This window comes from Sphaerodactylus townsendi, linkage group LG03 (assembly GCF_021028975.2).
Source record: "Sphaerodactylus townsendi isolate TG3544 linkage group LG03, MPM_Stown_v2.3, whole genome shotgun sequence".
Lineage (NCBI taxonomy): Eukaryota > Metazoa > Chordata > Lepidosauria > Squamata > Sphaerodactylidae > Sphaerodactylus > Sphaerodactylus townsendi.
Window position 1 is genome coordinate 9,741,409 of NC_059427.1, and position 12,355 is coordinate 9,753,763.

Below are 12,355 nucleotides of genomic sequence, written 5' to 3' on the forward strand. Positions count from 1 at the left end.
TGAAGATTAAGGAAGAATTGACATTATGACTGTAAAAATTTACAAGTCTCATTAAAAAATCCAAACATAAAAAGGACTGTGTAGAGACATCATACACTTTAGTTCCAAAGAAATGACTGAACAAATCCTGGAAATACACAAGGAGTCAACAATTAAGATAGAAGACACGGACATCATTGTAATGAGAGAGATTTCTTTGAGAGTTCTGCAGAAAATGAGAGAATACACATTTTTAGTGGATATTTTAAAGAAAACACAGATTCTCCTGGCTTCAATGGGAAGGGCTTTTGGTTGAACCAATTAGATTTTAAAATGTGGGTGTTCAGGATGTCTTGTTTGGGGCTACTTTACTAGAATTTCTGGTTCTGAAGTTGACTGGGTCGTGTCATTACTTGGGAGCCCCCTGAAAGGGAATATATTCCATGATTCCCTGGTGGTTTAATTTTTATTCTAAGCAGAGATACAGCCTTAGTAGTATTCTAAAAATAAATAAATACAAACTAAAGATTTAAAATTTCAGAAGAAGTGGAGCATTCTTGTCCCAACTTGTTCAAGGAAGATGGAAAAAGACACCATGCAGTGGTTTCTCAAAATCCCAAGGCTTTATTGGAAAAAAAACCCAAATAAATTCTATCACTATTGTTTATTGAATGCCTATAGTCTCCAGGTGTGGTTTGATGGCAAATAATAGCCTCAAGGCTCTTTCTAATAGTACAAAGGATGGTGCTAGTTCATTTCAGCTTTGACATTTTAAAATGGCCGCCATCACAGCAGCCCTAAAATCTCACTTTTCGCATCTCTCCACACGTTTAAGCCTCCACCATTTCAAACCTCACCTCTGGGTCAGCAAAATTAAATCCCTTCCATCCTTAGAATCAAGAAAATGCAATTAAATAACACATTTTTACCCACTGTGCTTAGCAGCCTCACTTCCCGGTGGAAGGGGGATGATTCAGGGAACTTAAAAAAATTAACATGGATTTGTTCATGTAGTATCATCGCTCTTCATAGCACTAGTAGAGATTAACTTAAGCACACACACAAAAATTAATTGGAGGGGGCATGATAGGATGCATGTAGAAAGTGGGGAAAGCCATTTTCAGACACTTTTAAAAAGATGTCTACAGGCTGTTTTAAGCTCCTTCCTCAAAGTCTCTGCTCTTTTTGTGCCATTAGTGGATCCTGGAGGACTGATATCTAGGTTCAGAGCCACTGCTTTTGGTTGAATCAATTAGATTTTAAAATCTGGGTGTGCAGGATGTCTTGTTTGGGGCCACTTTACTAGAATTTATTCTGGTTCTGAAGTTGACTGGGTCGTGTCATTATTTGGAAGCCCCCTGAAAAGGAATATATTCCATGATTCCCTGGTGGTTTAATTTTTATTCTAAGCAGAGATACAGCCTTGGTAGCATTCATCCCAGAGCTCAACAGTTACCTGACATGTTGTGTCAATGAAGACAATGGGACTTTCATTTGAGCAAACTGATGCTAGTCAGCTAAATTCAGGAACATGTCTTTTAGAGGCATGTGAGATTTAATTTTATTGAATACAAGAAAAAACCCACATGTGCCCCCAAATGTTTACACATTTCAAACTGTTTTCTGCACAAAGTATTTGAGCTTCCTTAAAATTCAGGAGAAAGACATAATGCAAAGTATGCAAAGGCAAGAACTACAAAAAATTCTCTGCTAGCTGAATTTTTGTTGATGTTTCACAAGGTTATTTGGTGTTATCCTCTGAGTGTAAACACCACTAGAAGCCTCGATGAATTCTCTGGTGTCGCAGGAACTTCTCCTTATGAATAAAGCTTTTCCCACACTCGGGGCATTCATAACGTTTTTCCCTTGTATGAATTCTCTGATGTTGACTTAATTTATCTCTCCGGTAAAAGTTTTTTCCACACTTGGGACATTCATGCACTTTCTCTCCAGTGTGGATCCTCTGGTGCCTCAAGAGATTTGTTCTCTGGTTGAACCATTTCCCACACTGAGGACATCCAAATGGTTTCTCCCCGGTGTGGATTATTTGATGGACCATAACAGCTCCTCTGGATGTGAAGCTTTTCCCACAAACAGGACATTCGTAAGGATTCTCACCAGTATGAACCTTCTGGTGTCTCATCAGGTTCGATCTCAGATGAAAGCTTTTGCCACACTCCGAGCACACGTATGACCTTTCTCCCATTTGGATCATCTGGTGCTTAACAAGATATGATTTGGGCTCCAGGTTATCCCCTGATATGGGTTGTTCAAAGAAGTCCTCTGCAGTATGGTTGGTAACAAATCCTGATCGGCAGTGATATCTTCGACCATACTTGGAGACTAAGGGCTTTTTTGCCCAGGGTGTTGCTGCAGAATTTGCAATGACAGAAGCTGTGAATGCAACCTCACTGCGCCCATGCTCTCCCTCTGCTGGCTTTGTCCCCTGATCCCCATGGCACTTGTACTTTTGCTCATACATTTCTGCTGTGTTGGGACTGTCCCAGGGAGCGATTTCTCCTAATGACCAGTGTGCTTCTTCTGGGCCCAGCTCTACCTGCTGCCAGTTCTCCACCTTGATTTGACTTCTCTTCTCGTCACCTGAAGAGACAGAGAGAGGAATTTTGTCCATGGTCTGGTCACTGCTTGTTCAAAGCCCAGCAAATTCTCCTTTGGGGGTGGGTGGGCCTGAAACCTCCCCCCCCCCAGCTGATCCAGGAGCCTCTGCTGGACTTATCTTTCTGTCACTGCTCCTAAGATCATATGGCCCCTCTTACACCTACAGCATTCTTCCCTTTCAGAAAAGAGAACCTAGCTAGTTCTAATTCTGTGTCAAAATAAAATTCCCCTGTAAACCTGGCACTGAGTACACCAAAGAAAATATACAACTGGGACTGTCTTAGTATACTTTACATGCTCTTTGCTAATCATACAGAGGACCAAAGAGCCATGGGAACCATAGGAAGTTAGAGCTCTATTGCAGGAAAGGGTCTTGTGGCTCAGAGGTAGAGCTCTGTTTTGCATGCAGAAAATGCCAGGTTCAATTCCCAGCATCTCCACTGAAAAGGATCAAGTAATAGGCAGTGTGCAAGACTGCTTGAAACTATGCAGAGCCACTGTCCAGTCTGAGCAGACAAGACTGACCTTTATCAAGCAAGGAAGCAACCCTGCGCAGGTCCACTCGAAAACCTTTGCAAGTCTATTCAGTGCAGCTTATTCCTAGGAAAGTGTGATTGTCATGCAAGGATCTCACAGTATAAGGCAGCTTCAAGAGTGTACATGTGCACTCAGGTCAAACATCTACATTGTGGCACTTTATCAGGCAGCTATGAAATGGTCCTTCCAGGGGGTCAGCATGCTTGCAAACTGCGAGCCTGGGTTCTTGGGGGTAGAAGGTGGGTGGGAAAGTGCAACAAAAGGTACAATGGTTTCAAAAATGACTGGCAGCCTTATGTCAAGTCCTGAGCATTCTAGTCACAGCTTGCTTGCAAATATGCACAAATAAGCGTTTTTGTGTACAACTGATCGCAATCTCAGAATACAAGAGAAGGGATCTTCCCTAGGCCTGTGGGTCAATGCCTGGGGAAGATTAAACCAGGGGTCCCCAAAATGGTTCCTGGGTGCAACATGGTACCAGCCAACTCGTTGCCTGGGACCCACCAAGCGTTTTTAGAAAGTGATTGGGGCCGAGCAGGGCTCTGCACAACCAGCCTTCTGATTGGCCCCTGGAGACTGGCTGTGCAGATTTTTAAAAACATTTTTTTTCAGATGCAGCTGCCAACACAGAACAAGAATCTTTACTGTGTGACTGAATGTAAGCTATGGCAGCCATTTTGTACCAAGCTGCACCTCCTATCGCAGCCATTTGGTGGTTGCACCCCCTGCCCTGTCTCACAACCCCAAAGCTGCACACAGGTTCAAAAAGGTTGGGGACCCCCAGTTTAAAAGTGAACACTACACCGTTCTGTAAAATTTGTGGAAACAAAACCCTTACAATTCTGGCAGATCTGAGACAGCAATAAGGAATTAAAGCACTGGTACCCCGCCCCCGCCCCGCCCCAATGGCCTCCAGGAAAAAAATGCTACTAGGAATACAAATTCATGTTAATGTGGTTTGTGGATGTTCTGGTGTTTAGTCAGTGTGCTTCTGTGACTAAACCACTTCCCACAATCAGGACACCCATAAGGTCTCAGTCCCCTGTGTGTTCTCTGATGCCCAGTCAGCTTATCTCTTCGAGAGAAGTTTCTGCCACATTCGGGACATATGTATGGTTTCTCTCCTGTGTGGGTTCTCCGATGAACCGTTAAATGCTCCCTTTGCCTGAAGCACTTCCCACACTGGGAACATTCAAAGGGTTTCTCTCCAGTATGAATCCGCCGATGCCTTGTCAGCGCTCCTCTCAAAGTGAAGTTTTTCCCGCACTCTGGACATCCGTGCAGTTTCTCTCCTGTGTGAATGATCTGGTGCTTTTTCAAAGTTTCTTTGTATCGAAAGCCTTTCCCACACTGGGTGCATGGATAGGCTGCACCTTCGGCATGAACTCCCTGGTGTCTCTTCAATGACTTTACGCAACTGAAGTTTTTCCCACACTGGGGGCAGTTGCAAGGTTTCTCTTCCACGTGGGTGCTCTGATGCCCAAATAAAGTATCCCTTTTCCCTACTAATTCAAACTGCTTGTCACCCTTCTGGCTCCTCTGTTGATCAAGGCCGTGTTTTGGCTGGACATTTTGCCCCAACGTGGGAGAGTCGTCGCTGGGATTCTCCCTCGTACGCATCATTACAAGTCCTGATTGGTAGCGATGCTTTTGCCCAGAGTTGGTTAACACAGGCCGTTTTCCTGCAGTGTCCGTCAAGTAGGAGTTGCTAAACAAATCTGCTAGGCCTTCCATGAACTGATTTCCTTCATTCTGTCCTGGCCTCTCCTGTTGCCAGTTAGACTCAAACCTCTCCTTATGGATTTCAAATGTCCCAGGAACATTCCACTGAGCTAGTTCTGCCAATGTCCCATATATTTCCTCTGGACCAGAGTCACCCTGCTGAGAGTTCTCCACTTTGATCTGACTTCTCTTCTCAACACCTGAAGAGACAGAGAGAGGAATTTTGTCCATACTCGTTTACCTCTTGACTAGAATCCTGCAACCTCCATTTTACAATCCTCCTCTCCTGCCCTACCTATCAATCGGTTTGGTTGATTTTGGCAGCCACCACTGAAATGTCTTCTCATAACTCAACAATCATATTATACCTCCCCTTATATCCAGGGTCTAATTCTTCACCTGCCCTGATCTGAATGGGCCAGGCTAGCCTGATCTTGTCTGTTCTCAGAAGCTAAACAGGGTTGGCCCTGGTCAGTATTTGGAAGGGAGACCACCAGGGAATACCAGGGTCACGACACAAAGGTAGGAAATGGCAAATGACCTCTGAATGTTGCTATTCGTAAGTCAGCTGCTACTTGATGCCTCTTTCCACCATCACCAATTCTTCACTTTAAAATATTACATGACCAGAAGAGATACATATCAAGATAAACTTAACTATGTGTAGAAGTGACCAAGAGAATAAATTATACAAAGTGTTCTACTTTACACAGATTGTGCTGTTATTATTGGAAGTGGAATGGGAACACCATCCGCAAAGACAGAAGAACAGACCTGTCATTTGCCATTTCACCCATCAAGTCCCTATGTCAGGTATTCCCTCTGGAAGGAGGACAGCGACAGCTTAAAATAATTGTGCTTTCTGAGGCAATCACAGGCTATAGTTTTCTGCACCCTCAGAGAATGCTAATTCCCAAAGTGCCCTATAGGAAAACAATGGCAGGCACTTTTGGTTTTGGAATATATAACCTCTAAAGCCTAAGGTAGCTTACTTGCTACTAAGAAGATGGACTTTGCATCTTTGTACATATAACAGATTATTCCCAGGGTACAGCAAAGATCAATGACTCTGCGTTCAAGGGTCAAAACTGAAAGATATCAGTTGGTTGTTCAGATGCTAGATTGGTGACATCTTTGGGAACAAATCTTCCAGAGGACCAAGTCTGGCAGTAGCAAGAGCTGGAGGGACTGGCTCACCCTGGTTCTGAAATGACCCTCTGGGGAAATCAAGTGCCCATTAAAAGTGAAACCCCTGCCAATGTGCTACATAGATGCTTTAACCTGTCTTCTGTGAAACCTGATGAGTAATAATCTGATCTCTCCCAGAGAAGTTTCTAACAGCAGCCATTTTGTACATTTGCTGTCCTATACAGAATCTCTCGAATCTCCCTGAATGAAACCTACCCCCTGCCGATACTCAGGGCAGCAGTAAGGGTTTCTTCCCCATATGGCTACTTTGATGTCTAATCAAATTGGCTCTCAGAGGAAACGTTCTTCCACAATCGGAACATTCATGAGGTTTCTCTCCTGTATGGATTGTCTGATGCCTAATCAAGTGAGCCCTCTCAATGAAACAGTTCCCGCACTCAGAACATCTGTGTAGTTTCTCCCCAGTGTGCAACCTGAGATGTTTTGTCAATGCTCCTTTGGAAGCAAAGCTTCTCCGACATTCAGAACATTTGTAGTATTTCTCTCCCATATGACCACTTCGATGTCTCATGAACTTAGACCGCATATGGAAGATTTTCCCGCATTCAGGACATTCGTAACATCTCTCTCCTAATAGGAGTGTCTGATATTTGTCTAGGTCTGATTTTTGCTCCAAGTTCTCCTCTAGAGTTGGATGTTCAAAGTAGTCCTCTGCAGGATGCTTTACCAGAAAATCCGATTCGTGATGGTCACTTCTGCCACACTTGGCGACGAAGGGATTTTTCGCCAGGACACACAATGCGGCAGTCTCACTAACAGAAGGTTCAGAAGCATCTGTGGCCTCACTGCATTCATTCCTCCCCTCCACTGTTTTCTTCCTGTGCTCCTCAACATATTCATCCTTTTGTCTGTGAATTTTAGATGGCCCAGGCATGCTCCATTGGGTTCCTTCTGATACTGTCCTGGGTGTTTTCTCTGGTCTAGCCTCTTCCTGCTGAGAGTGCTCAATCTTGATCTGACTTCTTTTCTCACCACCTGAAGGGACAGAGAGAGGAATATGGTCCAAGCTGTGGTGAACTCTTTAAAAAAATGATTTAAAGCTTACTGCAATCTTCTTGTGGCATACTTAGGGGAAAGGGCTATGGCCCAGTGATACAGCATCTGCTTAGCATGCAGAAGGTCGTGGGTTCATTCCCTGGCATCTCCAGTTAAAAAAGGATTGGGTAGTAGGTGATGTGAAAGATCTTGACCAGACACCCTGGCGGAGCACTTCCCATCAAGAGTTAACTACACTGGCCTTGATAGACCAAATAATCTTTGACTTGATATTAAGGCTTCATGTGTTCATAGGACTTTCTATGCATAAATTACTTATACTGTGCATAGTTTGTGGGTGGAAAAAGAAGAAAAACAATGGCCCTGTAAACCAGATCACCCTTCTATAGGTTGTTTCACATGTCATGGCGTCTCTGTTGAAAGACCAAAAAGGTATCAATCAAACAGTTCCTAGAAACTGTGCTTTTGGGAGGTACCACAGACCTTTGAGTCTCCCAAGAGGTTAAAGAATGCCCACAAGATGCAGTTCCTAGGGTTCCTTGGGAGAAAGCAGTGAGATGTATACTGGTCTAATGTATTATTTACAGGCCAATTAAAAAACACCCTTTCTGTCCCATAAAGTGTAAGGGGGGAGGACGGCAGGTGTTGGGCTGTGGCCTAAGCCATCCTACTTGTTACTGAGGAGGAGAAATCAGAAAGTCTATGCAACAATTTGAAGTACTCAGAGCATTAGAAAGGTCAATGACAGCAGGTTACTGGGTCAAACCCAGCTCCCCCCCAAGGACTGCCAACTCACTTGCCAACTTAGCTGCTAATGGGGCGTGAAGAAACTGTCCCTGTGCAAAAGGGCTACTCTGATGCTAAACTCAGGGTATTATTCCATCTGAAATTCTTCCCACACTCAGTACAACCACATGGCCCTCTCCTTTGTGAGCTCTCTGATGTCCAAGGAGCTTCTCTCTCTGAAAATAAATACTCAGTCATGGTCTGGTTCATGTGGTTTCTCTCCTGCAGGGATTGACTGACATTTGATTAATTCATCTCTTCAAGAGAAGTTCCTCTTACATTCGGGGCAATTATATGGTTTCTCCCCTGTATGAATTCTCTGATATCAAGTCACTGTTGGAAGGACTGACCACTCTGCGAACATTCAAATGGTTTGTTTCCAATATGGATCCTCTGATGCCTCTATTCTTTGATGGAACGACTGCCTACACTGCGGACAGCTACAGCTCTGATCCTTTAATGTTCCACTAATCCTAATCTACATGTTTTCCAACACTCAAGACTTGGTAACTTTCCAGTATTGGTCCTCTGATGGGTCCTTACCTTTTTCCCATAATTGAAACTTCCCTCCGCCTCTTGTATTTTAGATAGTCTGATGTTGTTCAAGATAGGATTCCTAAAGAATGAGTCCTGAATTTTCATAACAACTTTTTTTGTAATGAGTGCCTTCCACCATACTTGGAGGTTGTCAAGAATATTGCGTCAGGACGCAATGCAGAGATCTCACTATCAGCAACAGTACAATTTCTGGTGCACTTTCTGCCCTCATTCTCTCCTTTCTTCCCCTGCTCCCCATGGGGCTCACATCTTTCCTTGTAAATTTCAGCTCTCATGAACATATCATTGGCATATTTCTACTAACATCCCTGGTGGAACTGATTTCTCTTCTCGTCACCTGAACAGGCAGACAGAGAACAATGTTGTCCATGGCTCTAGGTCACTTCTTTCCAGACTATCAACTTCTCTTCCTTATCAGCCTTCCATTGCAGCTGGATTGAGAAACGCCTGCCAAACTATCCATTGATATTTGCTAACTGACCTAAGGAACTGATTTCTCTTCTCCACCCTGAGCTCTGAAAAAAGTCAGGTAGCTAATAAATGTTTCAAATAAATCAATAAACCCATCCTGTATCTCCCTCTTCCTTATAACAAGCGTTGTGTATTTTCCTCCTCCCACCCCACCCCAGGTTTAAACCGGAACATTCTGCAGCAAGGTAATAATCCAAATTCTCTGCAGCTTGTGCAAAGCATACGTTAAATAAAACCCAAGTTCTCCATTTCCCATTATTTTACATAATCCCATTGTACTTCCCATGGCTGGGGCAGGAAGAGAAAACTAGGCCTACTGTCCATTCTTCTATTTTTCATACTTCGAATCATTTTCAGGGTGGGAGAGAGAACATTTTAATTTAAAAGTGAAAACTATGCTTCTTGAGGAAATCTGAGACCAATGCGTTGCATTCAGACATCGTTTTTAATGGTTGCAGCCCAGGACGCCAGCTTGTTCCCAGGTCTCTGTGTTAGTCTCGGTCTCTCCTCACCTTCTTGCACAGAGAATCCTAATTAAAAACCAACTCCAGGTCTCCACAAATGCAAGTGTGTGGGTTAACCAAAGCTGGTTTCCCTCCTTCCTCACAAACCAGGATTGAAAACCAGAGTTCAATCCGGGCTTAGAGCCTTAGTTTGTATGGGGTTGGGGGAGCTAACGCTGGTCAACTCGCCTGCCTGCATTCACATATCAGATGACTACTCAGTTTCTAACCAGGATTTCCTGCACACACAAAAAGAGAAGGAAGGAGGAACCTGGAACACAGCCAAGCCTGGCAATGTCAGTGTCAAAATATCAGCTGGGAGACCTAGGCCCTTTCCGCACGGGCAGAAAGCAATGACTTCAGCCCGGTAAAACACCGTTTTGGAGGGGACCCTTTGCACAGGCGCCGCTGCCAAATTGATGCAGCGGCGCTCTGTTCCTGCCCAAACGGTGTTTTCAAAACTTGCTCAGGGAGCGAGGTTTTCTGCAAACGCCGGCTTCCATCCGCTGCCATGTGAACGGCAGCGGGTGGAAGCCGGCGTATTCCCCAAACACCTCCTTACCTCCTGCTGGCTGCCGCCGCTCTGAGGAGTCCAGGGGACCCGCCCTCGGGCCTCCGTAGCTGCAGCCGTCGCTCTGGCCGTGGGGCTTGTCCCCTGGCCTCCTCAGAGCGACGGCTGCCAGCAGGAGGCAAGGGGGCTGCGTGGCTGTGCAGAGCTTGCTCCAACAGCTGCGCAGCCCATGGGGCCGTTTGTGCGAACGGCCCCAGAGCCTGCGTCGGCATGATTAATGCTGATGCAGACTCTTTCCCTTGACTGTGCGGAAAGGGCCACCAATTCAAATCTGCTAGTCTGCCATGGAAGCTTACTGGGGTATCTTGGGCCAATAGCATCTTCTCAGCCTAACCTCCCTCACAGGGTAAAATGGAAGCAGAGAGAATAATGCAATAAGCCATTTGAGCAGAAAAGAAGGATACAAATATCTCAGTAAATAAATACATCTTAGCGTGGGCTAAAAGCAATGGCTCAGCACCACATTCATCTCCCAAGAGGCTTTTGAGCACTCTAACAAAATACAATTCCCAGGACTCTTTGGGGAAAAGCAACCAGAAGGACCTGAATTGAAAATCTGTTTGCCAAGACTGTCAAAAACATGTACTCATAAAGTTCCATGGGAATTATTCCTGCCACATATTAACAGTCTACACCGGTCTACTTCCTGATTACTAACAAGGACAAACTTGGGAGATTTATTTCTGTAGCCTGAAGCTCACTTCAACAGCAGCAGGCTAATCCAGCTTCGTAGGCCTGCCAACAGGCAGCTCTGTTGCCCATCAAAATGATAAACTGATGTGGTGTTGGAGACATCTGTCAAAAAGTGAATCAGCAGACAGATAACATTACAACATAAGGAGTTTAGATTCCAGTTCAGTATCCCACACTTGCTTCTCAAAATGCGCCTTCCATGATTGGTGATCAAGGGAATTTGAACTCTGACAGTCCACTGCATTGATGCTCTGGTACTTAATTAGGGTAGTTTTCTGACTGCAATTCTTCCCATGCTCGGGGCATTCATAAGGGCTCTGCCCTCTCCTCCATGTGTCCTCTGATGTCTGATCAGTTTATCGCTTCGAGAGAAGTTTCTCCCACACTCGGGGCACTGATACGGTTTCTCTCCTGTGTGGATTCTCTGGTGTCTAATCAAATGAACTCTCTGAATGAAACTCTTGCCGCATTCAAAACACTCGTATGGTTTCTCTCCCGTATGGATTTTCAGGTGGTTCATTAATACCGTTCTCTGGATAAAGCGTTTCCCACACTCAGGGCATTGGTAAGGTTTCTCTCCAGTGTGAATTCTCAGATGTCTCACTAATGTGTTGGAAGTGAAGGTTTTCCCACACTCAGGACAAGCATATGGTTTCTCTCCCGTATGGCTGCTCTGATGTCTGATCAGGTTCGCACTCAAAGGAAAGCTCTCCCCACACACAGAGCACTGATACAATTTGTCTCCTACGGGTGTTATATAACTTTTGTAGAAGTCTGATGTTCCCTGGAAGTTGTTCCCCCGCAGAGAACATACATAGTGGTCCTTCCCAGTATGTTTTGTAATGAGTCCCGATTCATACCTCCTATCATATGGGGAGACCAAGGGATTATTTGCCTTAGAGGCCAATGAGAAGTTTTTGCTACTGGCAGCAGTAAGACCATCTGTGATCTCACGGCATTCACTCTCACCCTTCATGGGTTTCATCCCCTGTTCCCCACTGAACTCACATCTCGGCACATGAATTTCAGTCGCCGCAGGAAAATTCCACTGTGATATTTCTGCTGTCATCCCTTGTGTCTCCTCTGGCCCTGCCTCACCCTTCCGAGAGCCCTCCATCTTGATCCGGCTTCTCTTCTCGAGACCTGAAGAGACAGAGAGAAATTTCCCAAGTTTTCCCAGCTTTGTTCTGGACTACCCTCTCCCTACACTGCTGATTTCCATGGCCTTGACAGAAACTCACCTTTTAATCCCATCCCTCCACCCTTCTGTGCATGCTTTGAGTTAAACAATGAAAATCAAAACTCTCCAAGCTCTGCCAAATCTGCATATTGCTTGCAATTAATTCAATTTTGGCTACCCAGGTGCTCGGGAGCAACAGCTGCAGAAGGCCATTGCTCTCACATCCTGCACGTGAGCTCCCAATGGCACCTGGTGGGTCACTGTGAGTAGCAGAGAGCTGGACTAGATGGACTCTGGTCTGATCCAGCTGGCTTGTTCTTATGTTCTTACCGAGAACCGGTGGGAGAGATTTGCAAAAAACAGCCTTAGGTACACACATTCACACCAACCCCGGTGCGTGCACCAAACAGTGATGCTCCAGGCAATTCTGGCCAGAATTCCAGTCAGGTTTCTACCCATGAAACCAAGGAGAGGACCTGTGGTGCTGGCATTGTGGAAGAAAGGGACAGGTATATGACAAGGTCAACGGTC

The 12,355-nt window shown here is 45.0% G+C and overlaps 1 protein-coding gene across 5 annotated transcripts in view; it reads right to left on the reverse strand.

Annotated features, from left to right (window-relative positions):
* Positions 1-583: 583 nt before the first annotated feature.
* The window catches only part of LOC125428611 (zinc finger and SCAN domain-containing protein 22-like), a 30,903-nt gene continuing 19,131 nt past the window's right edge, over positions 584-12,355 (reverse strand). Inside the window, exons 7-9 of one of the 5 annotated variants that reach the window (XM_048489028.1) lie at positions 11,653-11,787; positions 4,246-5,057; positions 2,397-2,580 (exon numbers count right to left, since the gene is read on the reverse strand). In XM_048489028.1, coding sequence (XP_048344985.1) covers positions 2,533-2,580; positions 4,246-5,057; positions 11,653-11,787 — 995 coding nt within the window. In that variant the 3' untranslated portion in view covers positions 2,397-2,532. Of the gene's footprint in view, positions 2,581-2,613; positions 5,058-5,097; positions 7,042-11,652; positions 11,788-12,355 lie in introns of those variants that run through there. The other 4 variants (XM_048489031.1, XM_048489029.1, XM_048489027.1 and 1 more) reach the window with 4 other exon arrangements.